Below are 23539 nucleotides of genomic sequence, written 5' to 3'. Positions count from 1 at the left end.
ATCACACAATGCACGCAGAAGATATAAGACACCTCCTGTTTCCCTATTTTTGCCATTAATTTAGTCCATCGCCATGCCAACACCATTCAACATATCAAAAATCCATTCGCATTTTAGCATCTTCAATGTCTTGGCATAACATTGCCCACATTTGGTACCAGTCACATTAATCCCCTAGGAGGAGTATTTAAATGTTCAGGGCCTGCATTTTTCAAAAAATCCAAATTCAATCCAAACTGGTTAACTTTCTGTTGGGCGGAACTAATGGCTATAATCTTGAAAGTTGTCCGGCTTGATGAGAACAATATATATACCAAGTTTGGTGACTGTATGTGAAACTGACCCCACCACTTTAGTCAAAAGGTGGCATTAAAGATCCCCCCAGCCACGCCCATGTGTTAACTTTTTCCCAGGCCTAATGGCCAACAACTCTGATGTGTGTGCCAAATGTCATGAAAGCATTTCAAGTGCCTCAAAACACCCAAATATATGAAGAAAGGAATAATAACATTTAATGCGTTTGCATGGCAACACTATTTAAAATATCACAAACCCCTTAACAGTTTTACATCAGCAGTGTCTTAACATTTTTCTTAAGAATTTGAGCAATTCAGGTAAAAATAACAGGGCTATTTCTAAGTCTGTTGAAAGTGTCACACTTCCTGCTGCCACTTGGTGGCACTAAGACCGTGACCCACAATAGCCACATTCCTGTGATTAGGGCTGCAACTACCGATTATTTTGACAATCGATTAATCTAATGATTATTAGAACGATTATTCGACTATTCAGCGATTATTGCAATGATTAATCATTTGCTCTTAACCGATTATTCAGCTTGTGCCCCGACTTAACAGGTTGTATTAAATGTGCTTACTTGCCATAAAGAGGACAATATCATCTTTTTAAAATACCTCTAAATAACATTCACTGAATTAAAGGGAAAGAAATACTTTTTATTAAGTTTAATTCAGTACAGAAATTCACTGCAAAAAATCCTATTAAATGTTTTTGTCTTGTTTTCCATTTAAAATGTTCTAAAAATCTTTAAAACAAGATACATTTACTTGAGAAGCAACATATAAGATATTTATACTTGCTTTAAGAGAATGTATCTTAAATATAAGTGTATTTCTTCACTAGGTTATACTTCAGTGAGCGCAGTAAAGACAAAATATACTTATATTCAAGATCTATTCTCTAAAAGCAAGTCTAAATATCATATACGCTGCTTCTCAGGTGAATGCATCTTTTTTTAAAGGATTTTTTTTTGATATTTTATTTGTATTTTTAATTTTATATTCAAGATTCTTAGATAACAATGGTTTTTTCTTCTGCAGTATAGCTGCTAAAGAAAATGTTCGTTGTTTTAAATAAGTTTTACATATTTATATTGGATAACAAGCCAAAACAAAAACAAATCAAAAACATATTTTTTGCAGTGTATAATGGGGTGAAGACTACCCTCTCTCACCATTCTGTTTACTTCAATCCATCTTTAACTCACAAAAAACCGAACACTCTCTTAATAATAAAGCTGCGTATTGCCAATTTTCTTCACGATACGAAATACACAGTGACATATATTATGATTCAATAAGAGCGAGCCATCACGTTATAATCTAGCTGCATTAAGCGTGCGCGCTCGAGGGATGAGCGTCCCCTTGCCAGAGTGTGCCTCAGCCGGGTGCAGTTTCAATCTCTCCCCCTTAGATTGGGACATTTGCGCAACTCATAGAAGAGGTGCTGACCACACAGAGAAATGCCAGTTTCTGAGTTTTTAGTTATTTACATGATCTGCTTCCGTATTATTTGAACTTTAATAAACGCCTGGGTGTTTCCTTTAAAGACGCTCGACACGCAAGTTTTTCCACTTATTCCACAACGAGAGTGCTTCTGTATTTACTTATTTTGGATTTTTGCATTATAATTCCCTCATACTTTACGATCTACATCACCTGAAGCTGTTTGGAAAATTTAGTGTGCATCTAGACTGTGAGCTGTTTTTCCTTCCTCTCCTCAGTCAGGCGTGAACTGCAGTGCTGCTCTCGTATCATTAGAGTTTAATGTGATCTCATGTTACATTAAATAACATCAAAAGACTATTCAAAAACAAAAAATGTTGTCGATGATTTTTTGTCAACGTTGTCGATAATGTCGACTAATCATTTCAGCCCTACCCATTACCAAACATGCAGGTCAATTTTTATCTAAATCACACAATGCATGCAGAAAATATGGGACACTTCCTGTTTCCCACTTTTCCCATTAATTTATTGGCCATGGCAACACCATTTGATATATCAAAAATCCGTTCGCAATTTAGTATCTTCAATGTCTTGGCATAAGGTTGCCTAAATTTGGTGACAGTCACATGAATTCCCTAGGAGTATTCAAAAGTTTAGGGCCTGCATTTTTCAAAAAATGCACATTCAATCCAAAATGGCCAACTTCCTGTTAGGCAGAGCTAATGACTGTAATTTTGAAAGTTGTCCAGCTAGATGAGAACAATATACATAGCAAGTTTGGTGACGTAGAAGAAACTGACCCCACCACTTTTGTCAAAAGGTGGTGCTACAGAGCTCCTCAGCCACGCCCATGTGCTAACTTTTTCCCAGGCCTAATGGCCAACAACTCTGATGTGTGTGCAGAATATCATGAAAATTCAAGCATGCCAAGTACCTCAAAAACATGTGAATATACATAAAAAGGAATAATGACATTTAATGTGTTGCCATGGCAACACTATTTAAGATATCAAGAATCCCTTCAGAATTTTACATTCTTGACATTCTTGACATTATTCTAAAAAAATTTGAAGCAATTCAGGTAAACATAAGAGGTATATTTCAAAGTCTGTCAAAAGTGCCACACTTCCTTCCGCCGGCTGGTGGCGTTACGACCATGACCCACAGCAGCCACATCAATGTGATCAGCCCGCAAGGTCAATATACATCCGGCTCAACTTTGATGTAAATCACACGATACACGCAGAAGATATGAGACACGTCCTGTTTCCCATTTTTTTACATAATTTTCAAGAGCTTTCACGCAAAGAAGAAGAATCCTTTGAAGAACAATAGGGCCTCCGCACTTTCAGTGCTTGGGCCCTAATAATCCTTAGAAGAACAATAGGGCCTCCGCACTTTCAGTGCTTGGGCCCTAACTAAAGTCTATTGGCTGTTTTTCAAAAGGCAGGGGCTGTTTTTCAAATCCTGCCCCAACTTCATGTTTCAGTAGGAAATACATCATCAGGCTAAAGAAAACTGTGTTTTTAAAGGCACTTCAGGGGAACTTTAAAAGCAGGAGTGACAAGGCACCATTACGCAACCAATCAGGTGAGTTTCACACAGCCACAGCCAGCAATGTATTTAAGTTTCGTCACAATACTTATTCTTCATACACTCAATATGATGTTATATTATTTACTTTTTTAGAATACACTGCTGTGCATAACGCATCTACCACAATTTACACCAGGGTGCAAATTGCATGTACCACTATTTATAATAAGTTTAAATAGTATCTACCTTACCTTAATTTGGTAATTTAACTCTTTTTTTTTATTCCTACTCATTAATTATATTTCATTCAAAATATTTATTAATTTGTGCATGTGTTTAATATGACAGCGTTTTAGTGCCACGTTAAAAGAAATTTGATCACGCTATTCCTGAATATAAAAATATTAAAAATGAGTAAATGTACATTTTATTTAAAAGAGATATTTGTGAACATGTTCAACCCATCATATCAGCATTAATTCAACAAATGATGGAGGAGAGCATTATAGCTTGGCATATATCCAGATGCGCTGTGTAGTCAAGCACACTTTTTGCTGTTAGGTAGGATATTGAATTTATTCAGGGGAAGGCTACAAGTTTACAGTGCCTAGAACTGTAACCAGATGATCTATTTATATTTACATAAGTCTATAGTTCAGTACTGATATCCGTCATTTTATCCTGTTCTTTGTGCATCTACTCAAGTCCCAGCCAAAGAAACAAAGCTTTAGGTTATGTGAGATCCCCTTGTTATGATGCGCATCGCTTGCATGCATGTTACATTCACTTCTTGCATCACTTTCATTCATCTCTATGAAGCTGAGAACTAATACATTTGAAAACCCTTGTCTTAATCCATCATTATTTCTGTAATTAAATTCTGTAATAGTTCATACATTTTGGCGCTTTGGCAAGGTTACAAACAACTTCCATGTTTGTCAGTATTTCCACATTATTTTCATTTTGAGAAGACAAACTCCTGGACATATTTGCCAGAGTTTCAGCACCTTTGGACCAGACAGCCCCAGTAACACTGTTGGGCCTTATGTATTCAGATAGAAGATAAAGGCAGGCCTAACACAGTCGTAAAAACCTAACTCACGCCCCCACATACCAGGTCGTAAATCTTACTGATAAAAATCGCGCCAAAATCAAACAAAGGGAGTCCAAAACAGACTACAAATCCCATGAAGCCTTCCTCACTAAAGGATCGAACTCTCAACTCCTATTGGATGAGGCACACAACAGAACGTCCCTCAAACCATTACATCATCAGGAGTAGAAATTCCTCTGAAATGCTTCCGGGATTTGCTTCCAGCAACTTTGCTTGCAATGTGTAGACACAGCTCATCGCTGCTCTCAGGTGCAGCCTCGTGGAACAAAGAAGTAACGTCCGAATTGAAACTGTGGCCATACAATCTCCATCTCGCTGGACGAGTTGAGATTACTCTGTGTTCAACCAAACACTCTAACGGATCCGAAGGAGACTGCAAAGCAATCCACATCTTCATCTGTTTGCCTGCAGAAGTGAAAAGATTAAAGATTTCTCTTCCATCTTCAATCAAGTCGACATTTCTGAGTTCTCCGCCAGCCGAGAATCAGCAGCCGTGCCCGCCAACAGAGCGAGGAAATGGCCTCCCGTCATCACCCGAGCCTCAAGGAACCAGGTCGGAGTTAAAGGACGGATGAACACACATTCTACATCCTCATACGATTCAAGTAAGAGGTTTACGTCTGGGCAGGGATAGAATAAAATATTGTGTTATTCTTGTGTTTCAAGGTTTTTGCTTGTACAGTTTACGGACCGCCATGTCCGCTCATTATTAATACTCAGGGTATTATCACGAATGAGATTTGTTGTATTGTGGTCCAACCACAGTGGGCTGTTGTGCATTTTCGCCATCGCGGGTGAGACCGGCAAACTGAGTTTATCCATTAAAGAGTCAAAGAATGCGGGACTGTTTACGAGCCGTCCACCGCGTCTCTGAGCGATAAACTAACAGCTGCTTTCTCTCCCACGATCGCGAAATCAGCTTTAGGGCCGTCACTTTATTCTCTCTCTCTCTCTCGTACTAACCACACACACGCACGCGACCCCTCACAAACATTCTGGCACACATTTTTGGCTCGTAGATAGCTTCATCCTAAAGCTCAGCTTTGTCCCTAAGCTATCGTACAAGCGGATACACACGGTAACTGGTAGACGCCATTGACTGGTTTCTCTCTGCCCACATTTGCGGTCATATTCCCTGGCCGGAAGTCTCGCATGACATACTCTCCACGAGAGTCACGTCCGCCATTTTGTGCGTGTCCCTCCTTACACCCACACACACACCTTATGTGTTATAGGATTATTTTAGTTTCCATATCTAATCATATCACTGTTTAGTTTGTAGTTGTAAGTCGGACGTTTATTGACTGCATTGTATTAATGATTAATTGATATTACTGCATAAATAAACTTTGTTATATTACAAAGAGAAGTGTTTTGGTTTGTTTTGTGACCTGTGTCATGCTGACGGGATGTCAGTGCTCAGATTCAAGCCTTCATTCATTGTTTTTTTTTTTCGAAAATCGATATTCTTCGGATGTCGATTTTCCTAGGAAAACAATCTAATATTGAGACTATCTGGTTATTAGTCCCTGATTTCAGGGTGGTGCCCCATCAATGTTAATCCTTATTAATAATCTGTTGATTTTTGATAATTGATAATTATCTTTGATGATTGTTGAATTTGAATGATCAATAAGCTAGTGTTAATTTTAATTAATGTTTCATTGATGTTAACAATTAACGATTATCTTTGATAATTGTTGATTTAAAGGATTAGAAAAAGCTAACATTGATTCTCATCAATGTTCTATTGATTTTAATAATTAATAATTGTCTTTGATAATTATTAATTATTGCTAATAACCAAACCCGCTCCTAAACGTAGCACACTACATTTACTGGAGCCCCATATGAGGTTTTAATGAGTTAGATCCAATTAATTAATTTAAATATTAATTAATAACTAAAGAAATAATTACCAATTATTTCTGATAGTAACACTGATCTAAAAAACCAGTAAAGCCCTACAACACTTAAATTCTACTTCAACGAGTGATCAGCATGCTGGTTTGAGAAACAGCCATTACTCCATCTTAAAATAATGAGCGATGTTAGTTAAGATGATTGTAAATGCTTAAGTTGCAACGTTATTGGGGAACCCAGACATGGTCTGCTCTCTAAACAATACTATAACTGAGGGGATCTTACCACATTCACTAAGAATGAATTGTGACCGTATTTGCCCCTGCCTGGACCCTGTGTTCCAAACACCTAAATCATCTCTTCTGCCCCGTTCACACGACAGCGACACCGACACCATCCCATTCATTTTCAGTAAGAGCACAGCGACTTCCAGCGACACGAGCTGTTGCAGCCGTTGGCGACAGAGATCGACGTGTAGAGAGACAAGACAAGTTGAGAAAATTGTAACTTTATGCAAATGACGAGCGACATTCGCAAGTGACTATCAATGAGAGTGAAGACAGAGTAGCTCATATCATCTGTTTCCTGGCAGACTGGAGATGAGTGCAGGCAAGACGGAGGAGAAGTTTTAGCATCATGAGGGATTTTTACTTGTCTGAAGCCACATGCATGGATATAATAAAACAATGATGCGTGGAAAAGCGTGTCAGAAACTGGGTTTGATTCATTCATTCATGATAGACTGATCATCTTGTTAATGATTTATATTGATAGATTGATCATCTTGTTAATGATTTAATGCACTGAACACTGCTGCACATTTTATAAAACACTACACTGCAGAATGTAAATTTTTAGAGAAAAGATAACTGATTCCTTGTCAATATTGTAATGATACCTTAATTTGACTGGTATTAGGACTCATCCATGATCATATTTTCAAAAGCTATGGCCAGACGTGCAGTCATCCAATAACATAACAACGCCCAGTAGCTACACAAAATCGCAGAGTCTAGCGACACAAAGCTACAAAGCTGCTGGCGGTGTGAACGGGGCTTTAAACATACCGAAAAAGTGTGCTTAACTACATAGTGCATCTGGATAGGCTATGCCAGGCTATAATGCTCAGTGTTTGATAAATTACTGCTGATATGATGAGTTGAAAATGTTCACAAACATCTCTTTTAAATAAAATTAATTTTACTGCTTACTTTTATTTGCAGTAATACCACAATCTAAATTGCGGCAGGCAATTTTTGTGAATGAAGCGCAATATACAATGAGCCTAATTTACACAGAAAGGAGCGTGTTTACGCCGAAAGGAATGACAATGACTTAATTTAAATACTCAAGACGTAGGGCAATTTCAGTGCTGATTGCACCTGCTAAAATAGATTGTGAGAGGTCAGTGAATACAACACAGGTTTTTGTGCTAAAATACCACGTGCAAAAGTCGTGCAACTGTTTAGTGAATCTGCACAATGTCTTGAAATGGACCTATATAATTCACAGCAGTTCCAATTATTTTTCGCTTCACTTGAGTGCAAGCCTGTATCTATCCTTGACAGGTGCTCACAGGTTGAAAACTCCTGTACTAATGCATACCTCATTCATGAACATAGTTCTCATAATGCTACAAATTTTTTCTCGTAATTTTGACTTTATTCTCAAAATATTATGACTTTATTCTCAAAATGTTTGATTTTTTTTTTTTCGTGGCACTAAAACACCATCATAGTTTAATGTGTTTGGTTAGTAAAAACGATTATATTCTTTGATTTTTGTACTTCTGAAGCAGTTATACCTGTGCTAATAATTAAAAAATGTTCAGCTTTATACTTTTGAATAAAATGACTTCTTTATTTGCACAATTTAAGCTTGCTTGGTATTGGATGCGTTTGTTTAGGTGTACCTGTAAGTAGGGGGACCCCATTTTGAAATTCTGCTTAGGGCCTCCAAAATGCTAGGGCCGGCCCTGAATGTTATTCTAATGAAGGAGGGAAAGTTTCACACCAATAGTAGACTATAGTCTCTTTTCTATTGTTTTGACCAGAACAAACAGCCGATACAGTGAAAATGCTACCAGCAGAAGAATGATATGCCTTTATTGCAAAAATACACATTTGATCACATAAATAGTAACATTTGAAACTGATTTTTTTAATTTATTTTTTATCCCCTTTTCTCCCAATTTGGAATGCCTAATTCCCACTGCTTAGTAGTCCTCGTGGTGGCGCGGTTACTCACCTCAATCCGGGTGGCGGAGGACAAGTCTCAGTTGCCTCCACTTCTGTGACAGTCAATCTGCACATCTTATCATGTGGCTCATTGCGCATGACACCGCAGAGACTCCGCATGTGGAGGCTCATGCTACTCTCCGCGATCCACGCACAACTTACCACTCGCCTCACTGAAAGTGAGAACCACTTAATTGCGACCATGAGGAGGTTACCCCATGTGACTCTACCCTCCTTAGCAACTGGGCCAATTTGGTTGCTCAGGAGACCTGGCTGGAGTCACTCAGCACACCCTGGATTCGAACTTGCGACTCCAGGGGTGGTAGTCAGCGTCAATACTCACTGAGCTACCTAGGCCCTAAATAGTAACATTTGAAATTAAGTTGATGAAGAATGTTGAAATTGATTAATTTCAACATTCACAAACAAATGCAGGCATATTATTTCAACATTGCATGGTTTTTATTCGCATATACTTTCACAAAAAGCCATCTTGCGCTGTGGCTGGTACTGACAGTGTGTCCTGTAAGATCATTACTGGTCTTTTGGTCTTGTTTGGTATTATACTGTATATAATTTATACATGGTATTTAATCTAATAATTGTCAAGTAGAAGGAATTGGTGCACTCAAACAAGACTTGTATAACTTCAGGTGCATAGAGACATTGTCTCTATGAAAAAAGTCTATCAAAAATGAAAAATAAATTATTGTAAACTTGCGTCATGAAAAAGTGCTGGGATTTTGTTTACTTTGTTGAAGTCTTTGTAATTACAGAGAAAATGCATTTTCTAAAAAATATATATTTTTGATAGACTTTTTTCAGTATGTTTGTTATTCAGTATGCGGACAACATCTCTTGTGGATTTTGGATCTAATATTTGTCACCAGGATTCTGTTTTAAAGGTAAAATCATAGGAGGTACAGTCGCATAGGGCGGCAGCGTTCCTGATTGATTACATGATAAAGTTTATGATTAACCTTAATTACATAATAGGCTATAGTACAACAGCGTGAGAGTAGTTCGTTTATTTTTACAATAATGTTGCTTTTCCATGAACGAGCATGGTGTAAGATTACAAAACACTAATGCTTTTTGTCACACTGTATTGCTCATTAACATGAAATACATGATGTCTGAGGAAGACTTTGAAAGATTTTGTTCTCCCCTTGCTTCACTTTTTTTCCAAGTATTCCACAGTTGCAGCTGTGTTTCCTTGCCGCCATTAGTGGGGGTTCCCTCTTACGTTATTCTTGAGCACAAATGCAGAGGCGAGGGTCAATGGACAATTTTTAAAATTGATGTGTTCTGGTGATTCCTTTGGACAGTTCATATAAATAACCAGTTCAATCACAGATTCACTTGAGTCCCTGCATAAAAGTAAACTGCATCTTAATTCTTATTTTAATAAAAACATTTAGGTAATTGCAGCTGTTCACAAGTATTTTTTCGACTCAGTTATATAAAATTGTGTTTTCTATTACTTTTATTTATTATATATATGTTGCTACTCTAATCTACCATGTTTGAGCTTGCCTGAAAAGTCGCTGCCACTGCAATAAAACACCAATCCACCGACATAAGATGTGGGACAATTTGGACTTGATAGATCTGAGGCGATAATATTGAGGAATGTGTGTAAATTTAATTCAAATTTACATTTGTGTAAAATTACTGTATAGGTTTCTCCTGATCCACAGATCCAGGTGAAAACCTAAACTAGACCAAATTCTTTGGAAACGGAATCTCACAACCCCGCACAGCAACTTTTTCCCCTCAAACGAAGATCTAAACAGCGTCCTTCCCCCGCTGGGTTAGTAGAGGCAAATAGTAAGGTGTGATTTGTTGACAATGCGAGGCTATGGGTGTTTAAAACTTATGACTGTTTTAAAAAAACAAATCTAGAAAAATATCTTGATGTGCTTAAAAAGTGTTAAAAGGAATTTTACTAAAGTCCTAAATAATGCACTAAAATATGTTACAGGAAATTGTTTGACATGTCTCACACGTTTAACATCTCCGATCAAAACCCTTCACTATATTTGGTTAATGTTGAAGGGGTGGGTTTACCCCTGTCTCTTCGGCCTAATGATGAGTTGAATACATTGACTGGCAATTGTAGTAATCTCAGTTATTTCGAGGTTAGACTCTCAACTCATTTTCTGTTTCGGTCTTCTGTCTTTGGAAATGTGGAGAACTTTATCTTCAGTAAATTCTCTTTTTTTTTTCTTGTGTTTAACATGCATCTCTACATTGCAACGTCCAACCAGTAAGTCCATTTTTTCTTTTTCTGGTTCTTCATCTATTTTATGGTGGTTGGCAAATGTTTTAATACAAGGATTACACTATTTTAACATTTGCTGTAAAAATGTAAAATAATTTTACAAATAAAGACTTGATGATCGCATGATCGCATGGACACAGCAATCTGGCGGTACCACTAAAGAGATGTAAGATGAATTCGTCCACAGCCACTGATCTAAATTCAGCCTTTTACTTCTCACTCGTTATTAAGGTTTAAATCTGAGGTGGGTACGCTGATCCTAAACCAGCCTTACACACCATCCGCCTATGTTTTTAAGCAATGCTTTAAATCCAAGAAAAAAGTATTTGAAAACCGAAATAATAGCCTGTTAAACTGTGCGCTTAACATATTTAATGAAGAAATAAACGTTATTGCGAATGATAGGCTTATCAAAATCCAGAAGTTCCAAATTTAAGAATCCAGCGGCCCTCTAAGAAATCAGGGAATAATCAGGGTATATAATCATAGTTATATATGGCTATATGGATAGCCAAGATGGCGCCGAGGATGGCAGCTGTGTTGCGAGCTCCCAACACAACTTAGCAGTTTCTTGTTTTTAATGTTCTTAATTCATGTTATTTTTGTGTTAGATGTCTTCAGTGTTATTGTATATGACAGACAAACTATTCTGGACATTGGATTTTCATTAACACATTGGAAACCAAGCTTTGAGTCCCACAATGCCGATGATGCTTTGGATACAAACACAGCAGCTGAGCCCTTTGTTTGGAACGTGTGGCCGCAACCACGAAAGCACAGCCGAAAAAGGGGAAGGAGAGCCAATGTCCTCATCAGGGTCAGACGCCACGCCAACTGACCTCCACTACCCAGCATTTTTCTGCCGAATGTCCAGTCACTGGACAACAAGCTCCGCAAACTTAGGGCATGAATCTCCTACCAACGAGAGACATGAGACTGCTGCATTATCTGCCTTACAGAAACTTGGATGTCTACTGAGGTTCCAGACTGAGCAATCGAGCCTATGGTGTTCTCCGTGCATCGCGCGGACAGAACTAAAGATCTCTCGGGGAAAAGCAGAGGAGGGGGCATATGTTTTATGATCAACAATTCATGGTGTGATCGAAGGAACATACACTCTATCAAGTCTTTTTGCTCCCCTGATCTGGAATACCTCAGGCTACTGTGTCGACCATTCTGGCTACCGAGGGAATTCACGGTGGTCATCATCACAGCCGTGTACATCCCCCCACAAGCCGACACAGAGCAAGTGCTAAGGGAACTGTATGGGAGTATAAGTGAGCAGGAAACCACGCACCCTGAGGCCACGTTCATTGTTACAGGGGACTTTAACAAAGCCAATCTCAGGACAATCTCACCTAAATACTACTAACACATCAGATGCAACACACGAGGGGGCTGGGTTTTAGATCACTGCTACTCTCCCTTCCGGGATGCTTACAAATCCCTCCTCTGCTTACAGGCAGAAACTGAAACAGGAAGCTCCCGCATGTGCAGAATGTGCAGAACATGTGCAGAATATGAACCTAGAATGTGCAAATGTTCACTGTTCACAGTTGTTCACAGTTCACAGAAAAGTTCACAGTTTGAGAATAACAAAAAGTGCAACAGACCAGATAAATGTTCTTTACATTGACGCAAGACAAATGTGGAAACTATGTTAATGTAATGTGTAGTGTCTATGGAGGTGGGATAAGAGACAGTGTCAGGGGGGTCCTATGCCTTGTTTATGAGGCCAGCTGTGGACGGGAAGAAACTGTTCCTGTGGCGTGAGGTTTTGGTCCTAATGGACCATAGCCTCCAGCCTGAGGGGAGTGTCTCAAAGAGATTGTGTCCTGGGTGGGAGGGGTCGGCCACAATCTTTTCTGCCCACCTCAGGGTCCTGAAGGCATACAGGTCCTGGAGGGATGGCAGATTGCAGCCAATCACCTTCTCAGCAGAACAAATGACACGCTGCAGTCTGCTATTGACCTTGGCAGTGGCAGGAGCATACCAGATGGTGATGGAGGAGGTGAGGATGGACTCAATGATGGAGGAGTAGAAGTGCACCATCATTGTCTTCGGCAGGTTGAACTTCTTCAGCTGCCGCAGGAAGTACATCCTCTGCTGTGCTTTTTTTAATTAGAGAGCTGATGTTCAGCTCACACTTGAGGTCCTTGGAGATGATGGTTACCAGGAAGTGGAAGGACTCTTCCACAGAATGATCAGGGTGGGTGGGCCTGGGTTCTTTCTGAAATCTATGACCATCTCCACTGTCTTCACAGCATTGAGCTCCAAGTTGTTCTGACTGCACCAGGTCACCAGATGTTCGATCTCCCACCTGTAGGTGGACTCATCCCCATCAGAGATGAGCCCAATGAGGGTGGTGTCATCTGCAAACTTCAGGACCTTGACAGACTGGTGACTGGAGTTGCAGCTTTTAGTGTACAGGGAGAAAAGTAGAGGAGAAAGAACACAGCCTCGTGGGGGACCAGTGCTGATGGTCCGGGAGTCAGAGACATGTTTTCCTAGCCTCACGTGCTGCCTCCTATCAGTCAGGAAGTCTGTGATCCACCTGCATGTGGAGTCAGGCACACTCAGCTGGGAGAGCTTGTCCTGCAGCAGAGCCAGGATGATGGTGTTGAAGGCGGAGCTAAAATCCACAAACAAGATCCTGGCATAAGTTCATGAGGAGTCCAGATGCTGAAGGATGAAGTGGAGGGCCATGTTAACTGCATCGTCTACTGACCTGTTAGCTCTGTAGGCGAACTGCAGGGGGTCCAGGAGAGGATCAGTGATGGCTTTGAGGTGGGACAGCACAAGGCGCTCAAATGACTTCATTACCACAGAGGTCAGGGCGACAGGTCTGAAGACATTAAGTCCTGTGGTCCTTGTTTTTTTTGGGGACGGGGATGATGGTGGAGGTCTTGAAGCAGGCTGGCACATGGCATGTCTCCAGTGAGGTGTCTGTGAACACCGGAGACAGCTGATCAGCACAGTGCTTCAAGGTGGATGGAGAGACAGAGTCTGGCCCGGCTGCTTTGCCGGGGTTCTGTTTCTTGAATAGTCTGTTTATGTCTCTCTCTATGATGAAGAGAGTCATCATTGTGGTGGGGGAGGAGGGGGCCTCTTTGGCAGGGAATTAACAATCACAGATTTCAAAGCATCTAATCACTCAGCTGTCAACACCACCTCCTCTCTTCCGGACGAGCTAAACACATTTTACGCTCGTTTTGAGGAAAACAACATCTCCTCCACGGAGAGAACTCCTGTGCCCGACACAGCAGAGGTTAGTTCATTTACTGTCTCTGTTGCGGATGTCTAAATGACTGGTGTCCTGTTGCCCTAAATCCCATCATCAGCAAGTGCTTTGAAAAGCTTATCAGAGACCACATCTGCTCTGTGCTGCCTGCCTCACTGGACCCACTACAGTTTGCTTACAGAAGCAACTGCTCCGCTGATGATGCCATTGCAGTCATAATACACTCTGCTCTTTCCCACTTGGAAAAAAGGAACACATATGTGAGAATGCTGTTTGTAGGCTACAGCTCAGCATTCAACACCATAGTGCCCTCCAAGCTTGACGCGAAAATCTGGTCTCTGGGCTTAAACAGCTCGCTGTGCAGCTGGATCCTGGACTTCCTGTCAGGCAGACACCAGGTGGTCAGAATGGGCAGTAACATTTCCTCACCACTGACCCTGACCAACACTGAAGCCCCGCAGGGCTGTGTTCTTATCCCACTTCTGTATTCCCTGTATACACATGACTGTGTGGCAACACATAGATCCAATGCCATCATCAAGTTCGCTGATGATACAATTGTGATAGGTCTGATCACTGACAATGATGAAACAGCCTATAGAGAGGAGATGCACACTCTGACACGCTGGTGTCACAACCTCTCCCTCAACGTCAGTAAGACCAAGGAGCTTGTGGTGGACTTCAGGAGAAAAGACAGAACACAGCCCCATCACCATCAATGGAGCACCGGTGGAGAGAGTCAGCAGCTTCAAGTTCCTCGGTGTCCACATCACTGAGGAACTCACATGGTCCGTCCACACTGAGGCCGTTGTGAAGAAGGCTCACCAGCACCTCTTCTTGAGATGGCTGAGGAAGTTTGGAATGAACCACCACATCCTCACATGGTTCTACACCAGCACTGTAGAGAGCATCCTGACTGGCTGCATCACTGCCTGGTACAGCAACAGCACCACCCTCAACCGCAAAGCACTGCAAAGGGTGGTGCGTACTGCCAGACACATCATCGGAGGTGAGCTTCCCTCCCTCCAGGACATCTATACCAGGCGGTGTGAAAAAAGAAAAATGAGGATCATCAGAGACTCCAGCCACCCGAGCCATGGGCTGATCTCACTGCTACCATCAGGCAGTCAGTATCGCAAGCATCAGGGCCTGCACCAGCCAACTTCACGACAGCTTCTTCCCCCAAACAATCAGAATTTTGAACTCTTGATCGCTCATGATCAACATATAGCAGCACTGCACTTTATTAATCTCACTGGACTGTCATAATTATATTTCTCTTAACCACACAATAGCAACTGACTATCAACTGACAGCCTGAATGTCAATACAACACTATACAACCTTCACATTTATATATATTATTTTTATTGTATACTGTGTCTAATATATTGTGTGTATTGTATACTGTACATTGTATATTATTATTTGTATATTGTGTTGTGAGTAATTATGTGTATATTAGTTTTGTAAATTGTGTTGTGTAAATCTAATGTTAATTGTAGATTGGTATATGGGGCCGTTTACACGACAACGTTTTCAACTAAAAACGTAAAACTTTTTATTTTGGGGCCTGAAAACGCAAACTTTTGAAAACGGGTTTCAAAGTGCAAGTTTTTGAAAATGATGCCGTTATCATCTCAGTGTAAACATACAAAAACGCGAACTTGTGAAAAAAATGAACACGTATTACGTGCAATCAAATCTGCGCCAGGCAATTTTTGTGAACGAAGCGCAATCTACAATAAGCCTAATTTACATAGAAAGGAGCAGTGTTTGCACAGAAAGGAATTACAATCACTTCTTTTAAATACTCAAGAGGCAGCGCATTTTAATGCTGATTGTGGCTGATAAAATAGATTGCGGGTGATTGGTGACTAAGATGCAGGGTTTTTTGCTGAAATACCACGTGCAAAAGTGGCGCGACTAGTGAATCTGCCCCTCTGTCTTTTGCCAATTTACATTTTTAGTTATCACAAAACAGTTCTAAAGTTGGTCAATTATTTTCGTTAGGTATTTTAACTGTTTTAGTAATAGTTTGAGAAACAACTTTCAAGAGCAACATTGCCGACACCTTAATAATAACAACAAAATAGATCTCAGTGACTTTGATGAGTGATCTGTGCTTCCCCTCTCGCATGAGTGCAGAGACATTGGGTGAAATGTGGCCACACAGATGGCATTTATATTTGAGAGCAAAGTTTGATCTAAAGGTAATACCTATGTCTCTTACCCCTGAGTTTACCAAAGATTCCTACTGTTGATCCCGATGGTTCCAGCTTCACCTCACAATCATCTAAAAAAAAAGAAAAAAAAGAAAAAAAAAATCAAAAACAATCCCCACATACAGTAACACATGGAATTATAATGAATACAATAGAAAAATTACTGTCAACTCCAGCATTACCTCTGTACATCTGGCCCTTTTTCCAGCGAATAGAGACGCCAATGACAATAACAACCACCAATGGGATGAGCAGCAGAGTGGTGATGACAGCAGGGGACACAACCTGAGCGCTCTGATTAGCTGCAGTCTTAGGTTTCTCGTCTTTTGGAACTATCAGTGGCTGCTGGTGTTGTGTCTGTGGCGGCTTTTGGATCTTCTGCACTGAAGCCTCTGGTGACTTAACAGGAAACTGCACTGGAGACTGAACTGGCTTCAAATTGGCCTGTACAAATGTTTCTGTTTCTAAATAACAGAAGGGGGACAATATGTTATAAATTATGGGATATTGACTGTGGATCAGCAAAAGAATATTGTATCGTAACTGCAGAACATAATGCTAGAACTAGTTGTATGGATAGTGTAACGAACTATTCAGATGTGTCATTCCTCAGTTTGGCTCTTCTGTTTATTTTAAGTGAAAATGTCAGTTAAACTGGTTAAGAAAAGTAACCCCTTACTGAACACCTCCTTTTATCAGGCTACTCAAATGCATTTCCAGTGACCACATGTGATTGGATTTCATCGAGGAGAGGGTTTCTAATTTTGTGACTACATGCATCACTTAATACATCAGTGTGTCGGAGGTCATGTGACGCCATGCGAGAAGCAAGCGACTGGCTCTGCGCACTTTGCTAGTTTTTAATTATTTTCATGTTTAATCCTGTGAGATTCGATACACCCAGTTACATATTTGCTCTTTGAGGTAAACATGGCAAAGAAGTCAAAATCCTCAGACTCTGGAGACATTAAAAGACACTTACATGTTCAAGCTGAGGCCTCTGACAGGACTGCGAGCCGGGGACTCAATTTGGAAAGCATGTCGGGAGAAGAAATTCAGCGTCAACTGTCCAACATCTCTGTGATGCTGACGGAGGTTGTTGCTGACTTCAAAGCATCTAATCACTCAGCTGTCAACACCACCTCCTCTCTTCCGGACGAGCTAAACACATTTTACGCTCGTTTTGAGGAAAACAACATCTCCTCCATGGAGAGAACTCCTGTGCCCGACACAGCAGAGGTTAGTTCATTTACTGTCTCTGTTGCGGATGTAACCCGATCTCTCAAACGGGTGAATATTTGCAAAGCTGCGGGTCCAGAAGATAACTTGTCTAAATGACTGGTGTCCTGTTGCCCTATCTCGCTGTAACACGTCGATCGATTACGATGATGGAAACAAAATTCTCTGAGTTGGTCACGAGTGGCAGAAGTTGAGAGATGGATCGATTATTTAGAGTCATCGGAAAGGGAATTATCCGCTAATCTGCCCATGTCCAAAACAGACTTGGAATATATTTTGGAAAAACTGGAATATCTCGAAAATATGAGCCAAAGGAATAACATACGGATTGTTGGAATTCCTGAGCATGAAGAGGGCAGAGATATGGTGAAATTCCTGGATGACCTCTTCCCGAGTCTGCTCGACATAACAGGCCATAAACTGGAAATCGAACGAGCTCGCAGATCTGCTGAGGGAGACAGGCCCCGATCAATTCTGGCCAAATTTCTGAGATCATTCGATAAAGATCTCGTGTTGCGCCAGGTGAGGCGCAAAGGAAAGCTTTCTTGGAAGAATCACAATATTTTCTTGTTCCCGGACTTTGCGAATTTGACGAGAGAAATGCGATCGGTTCAAGGAATGTAAGAAACTCTTGCATCAATGGAAGATCGCTTTTGCACTGATGTTTCCGGCCAGACTGAGAATAGAAATGAAGGATGGTCATAGGGCATTTACGTGTCCCAAGCAAGCACTGTCATTTATAAAAACAATGGGTGAGTAAGCCATTTGGGGTTTTTCATGTAGCTCCAGAGTGGATTAACTCGCTGTACTTACTCTGGCTGTCTGAGGAAGCTAGGCGCCATTTTTGTTTCTTTTTGCGTTGGCTCCGCCTAGCGGCTGGAGTTTGTTTTGTGGAATGACTCCTTCAAGAAACTTTTGCATGGACGGATGATCGCTTTTACACTGAAGTTCCCGGCCAGATTAAGAATGGATACTAAGAATGACTGCAAAATATCTTCATGCCTACACAAAGGATCTTTTATAAAGTTGACAGACTGAGTAAGTCATGGTGTATTTTTTTTTTATGCAGCCTCCGAGTGAATTTGACTCACTCAATACACACTTGACAATTCGAGAAACCGGGATGCCTGTTTTGTTTCTTTTTGTGTTGGTTCCGCCTAGTGGCTGGAGCTTGTTTTGTGGAATAACACTGCTTTGGGACAGTTGTGGATGAATCTGTTCATGCTTATTCCTCCTGTTGGCTGGAGTTTGTTTTTGTGGAATATTTTTAAGGGACATTAGAATGATTACGTCATCTGCTGAACTCATAACAGCTGGCTCACTGAACATTTGTAACACTTGTTTGTCTGTCCGAGGAAACTGAATGGCTTTATATCAGCTGGAATTTGTTTTGTGGAGGAACACACCTTCGAGACAGTTCTGTGAATAAATCTACATGTTCTTTGTGTTTATTCTGTCTATTGGCTGTGGTCTGTTTTACAAAGTATTTTCTGTTATGTAATTTTGCCTTACAAAATTTGTGCAGAGGCACCGGACTTGAATAATCCGACGGCAAAGTTGTCGCGGGGGTTCTCGTAAGCGTACATGGACCTTTTGAGTTTAGAGAGATTGACGCCGGTTGGCGCTGTCGTGCGCGGGGTTAATGCGCACACTTTTCTTGGTTTGTTTGGTTCGGGGGGAAGTTCGGGGTTTGATTGTTGCATTAATGGGGAATGTGGTCTGTATTATCTTGTTTTTGACACACAATTTATTTTTCTATTATACCAATATGTCAAATGTTAATATGAGTGGATTGTATCTCTCCACATGGAATGTGAATGGTTTGGGGCACCCCATAAAAAGAAGGAAGGTTATTTCTTTTCTTAAGCATAAGAAATATGATACAGTGTTTCTTCAAGAAACGCATCTTTCTCAGCAGGAAGCTGAAAAATTTGGGAAGACATGGGGTGGACATTTTTTTTTTAGTGCTGGCTCAAATAAGAGCAGGGGGGTCATTACATTGATAAGTAAGCATCTACAATTCAAACAGAGTCATTATTGTTTTAGCAGAAATTCAGGGGCAAAGTCTTATTTTGGCTAATATTTACGCACCTAACGCTGATGATCAGGGCTTTTTTTTAGATCTTGAAGGGATGTTGCAAGCCACTGGGCACCCCTCATGATATAATATTGGGAGGAGACTTTAATCTTTTGATGGACTCAGTCCTTGAACATAGTGAATCAAAAGTGTGCAAGCCCCCTAGATCAACACTGACACTTCACAGGATGTGTAAAAAACTTGGTCTTGCAGATATTTGCCAACTTTTGAACCCATCTGGTAGAGATTATACATTTTTTTCATCAGTCCATAAGATTTATTCTAGAATAGATTTTTGTTTTTTATATCTAAGTCCCTCATTTCATCTGTTGTTGATTGCTCAATTGGAAATATCTTAGTCTCAGATCATGCCCTGGTGAGTTTAGAGGTGTTGCCACATACAGAGGAAAAGAAATCATATAGTTGCCTCTTTAATGTATCCCTTTTCCAACAAATGTTAAAGACTGAAATCAATGTTTATATGGAGACCAACTGGTCCTCAGTATCCTCTGTGGGTGTGGTTTGGGAGGCACTTAAGGCTGTTCTTAGGGGCCGGATCATACAGTATGCCTCATTCACCAAAAAATCCAAAGCACATGAACTCGTGGAGTTGGAAGGGAATATTAAAAGTGCTGAGGCAGAGCTGAAGCGTCGAATGTCATCTGATGGCCTCAGAGAATTGAATCGTTCAAAATACAGATATAATACTATTTTATCGCGGAAGGTGGAGTTTTGGTTATTCAGGGCAAGACAGTCATATTTTGAGTCAGGTGACAAAGCAGGGAAGCTTTTGGCTAGATATATAAGGCAGAGAGAGTCTTTTTCTACCATTCCCTCAGTGAAATCTGCTGGTGGTGAAATTTTTACCTCGGCCATTGGTATTAATAATGCTTTTAAAGAGTTCTATCTTGATCTCTATAGTTCCACATCTTCGTCTACTGATGAAGATATTAGAAACTTTGTGGAACCATTAGAACTCCCTAAATTGATGACTGAGCAAAATAATTTTCTTGATTGTGCGATAACCTTGGAGGAGCTTGATGAGGTAATTAAGGCCTCACCTACAGGCAAGGCTCCGGGGCCAGATGGTTTTGCCGCTGAATTGTTTAGATCTTATGCTACAGAATTGGCTTTTTACTAGAAGTTTATACGGAATCATTAAAGAATGGAAAGCTCCCACCAACCATGACACAAGCCCACCAACCATGACACAAGCCCAACCATGACACAAGTCTGATTCTTGAAAAGGACAAAGATCCAAGTGAGTGTAAAAGTTACTGTCCAATTTCCCTGATCCAGCTTGATGTAAAAATTTTGTCAAAATTCTTGTCTAACTGATTAAGTAAAGTTATGACATCTCTTATACATACAGATCAAGTGGGGTTGATTCGGAGCTGTAGCTCTTCTGACAACATTAGGCGCTTCATCAATATCATGTGGTCAGTAGCGAATGATCAGACTCCGGTCCCTGCCATCTCACTTGACGCCGAAAAGGCATTTGATATGGTAGAATGGGATTATCTTTTTAAGATTTTGGAAATGTATGGGTTCGGGAGTACATTTATTGGTTGGATTAAGTTACTTTATAGACACCCTGTAACGGTGGTACAAATGAATGGATTAATTTCAGATTATTTTACTCTGAATAGGGGCACACGGCAGGGCTGCCCTCTTTCTCCATTATTGTTCTGTCTTGCTCTGGAACCATTAGCAGCCATGATAAGAAAGGAGGATGATTTTCCAGGGGTGACGGAGCGAGGTGTGGCGTATAAGCTTTTGCTTTACGTAGATTATATTTTATTATTTGTCTCCGACCCCACTAGATCTATGCCTTGCCTCCACAGAATGATCAATTCCTTCTCTAAATTTTCAGGATACAGAGTTAATTGGTCTAAATCCAAAGCTCTGGCTCTGACAGTGTTCTGACCGGTAAAGTCTTTTCAACCGGGCGCCTTTCAGTGGCCCAAACAGGGCATTAAGTATTTGGGTATTTTATTCCCAGCAAATGTATGTGATTTAGTCAGAGTTAATTCTGACCCTTTAATAAAAAAGATTTCGAGTGATGTAGAAAGGTGGGCTTCATTACATTTATCTATGGTTGGGAAGGTTAATGTTATAAAAATGAATTGTATTCCAAAATGTATCTACCTATTACAGTCTCTCCCCATTGAAGTTCCCCTCTTTTATTTTAAACAATTTGATAGTATTGCTAAATCTTTTATCTGGAATGGTAAGCACCCTTGAATGCATTCTAACAAGCTACACAGGCCAATTGACAAAGGTGAGTTAGGTTTCCCCAAAATATTGTTTTACTATTATGCTTTTGGTCTCAGACATTTGGCGCATTGGTCACTTCCACCTGAAAGAGCTCCTCCCTGGCTCTTTATTGAACAGGAGGTCCTTGCCCCTATCTTGCCATTGCAATGTCTTTCTACCAAGCTGTCCGGAGAGGTGGAGACACATCCCGTTATCTCGCACATGCAGTTAGTGTGGACGAGTTTCCCGCGTGCTCAATTCGGACATTTACCTGAACTTTGCCGCAATTATTTGGTTAAACCCTAAATTGTTTATTAACAAGTCCCCTTTTTGCTGGACAGAAAGGATTGAGAAAGGAGTTGCTACGCTGGGTGACCTGTATGAAAATGGAGCATTGAGATCCTTTGAAAATATTACACAGCTGCGCCATCTAATTTGTACCATTTTTGGGTGTAGTACGCAGCCCCCTAAAGCTGCAGACACTCTTGAGATGGTACTAGCGGCTTTTGGAAAGGGTCACGAGGCTTCAGCGTATTATTCCTGGCTAATTCAGAGTCTAGGGGACGGGGTTTTGACATCTCTCAAGAAGTTATGGGAGAAAGACTCGAATTTAGTACTGGAGGATGAAGAATGGGGTAGGATTTTAAAAAAATGTCAAGTCTATGTCTAGGGATGCAAGGATGCGCCTCATTCAATTTAAGATTCTGCATTGTTTTGATTGGACTCCCTCTAGATTGCATAGGCTTGGTCTTAAAGATACACCCACCTGTTGGCGATGCCAATCAGAGGATGGGGACATAGCCCACGTTTTTTGGTATTGCACTAAGATTCAAGAGTTTTAGTCAAGGGTTCAGAGTTGTCTGTGAGATCCTGGGCACTCAGATTTCGTTCTGCCCCAGACTTTGTATTTTGGGTGATGGGGCGGGGGTTAACTTAGGGAATACACATATTAAAAACGGGGTCCTTACCAGTGTGATGATCGGCAGGAAAGGGATCGTTGGGGGATGGAAGTTGGCTGGTGCACCCACTTTCATGAGTGGTGCACCGAATTGGGCACAGACCTTTGAAAAGATGTCGCATAGACAGCTGGGCAGATTGGGTGACTTTGAGAAGTGGGGCACTTATTTGGCCTTCTTGAAGGGTTGCCAGGGAGGAACAGTGGAGAGGGACAGTTTAAATGGTGTGTATGTAATTAATTGATGTGTGGAACCCTTTTTCTTTTTTTGGGGCAATTTTTCCTGGGGGGGGGGGGGGTATATTTTGTTGAAAGTTGATTCCATGTTTTCATGTGCTGTTTGTGTTGATTTGAGTGTGGAATCAATAAAAATTGTTAATGACAAAGACTTTAATACATTAGTGTGTCTACGCATCTTGTTGCATATTTAATTTTTATTTTTCATTTTTATTTGAGTGTTGTTTTCTTATAAAGTCACACCAAGACAGCAAAGTTTCAAATGCATGCTTTGGCGTAATGATTTAGATATTTTGATGTTATTATGATGCATTATTGTTTACACTACAAATGTGATGTGGCCACATAAAACATTTTGGACCCAGACCTGTATTAAGCACTGTCTATTTCTGATCAGATCACCAGACACTGACGTAAATACTGAAGGGCTAATGAAGCTTGCTGTGTCGTGAATCCAAATTTCTTACCTTCAATTTCTTGAACCTCGATTTCACCTTTTTTAATGGAGCGGTGTTCTGCCTCTGAAA

At 40.5% G+C, this 23539-nt stretch overlaps 1 protein-coding gene across 3 annotated transcripts in view; it reads right to left on the bottom strand.

Annotated features, from left to right (window-relative positions):
• The window catches only part of LOC127433275 (peptidyl-glycine alpha-amidating monooxygenase B-like), a 339472-nt gene that overhangs the window by 26409 nt on the left and 289524 nt on the right, over nucleotides 1-23539 (bottom strand). For all 3 annotated transcript variants that reach the window (XM_051685008.1, XM_051685009.1, XM_051685010.1), the window contains 3 exons: nucleotides 23480-23533; nucleotides 16431-16712; nucleotides 16257-16319 (listed from right to left, as the gene is read on the bottom strand). In XM_051685008.1, coding sequence (XP_051540968.1) covers nucleotides 16257-16319; nucleotides 16431-16712; nucleotides 23480-23533 — 399 coding nt within the window. The remainder of the gene's footprint in view (nucleotides 1-16256; nucleotides 16320-16430; nucleotides 16713-23479; nucleotides 23534-23539) is intronic.

Source organism: Myxocyprinus asiaticus, chromosome 43 (genome assembly GCF_019703515.2).
Source record: "Myxocyprinus asiaticus isolate MX2 ecotype Aquarium Trade chromosome 43, UBuf_Myxa_2, whole genome shotgun sequence".
NCBI lineage: Eukaryota > Metazoa > Chordata > Actinopteri > Cypriniformes > Catostomidae > Myxocyprinus > Myxocyprinus asiaticus.
The sequence above is the reverse complement of the archived record's forward strand: the minus strand, read 5'-3'. Positions and strand labels throughout refer to the sequence as shown.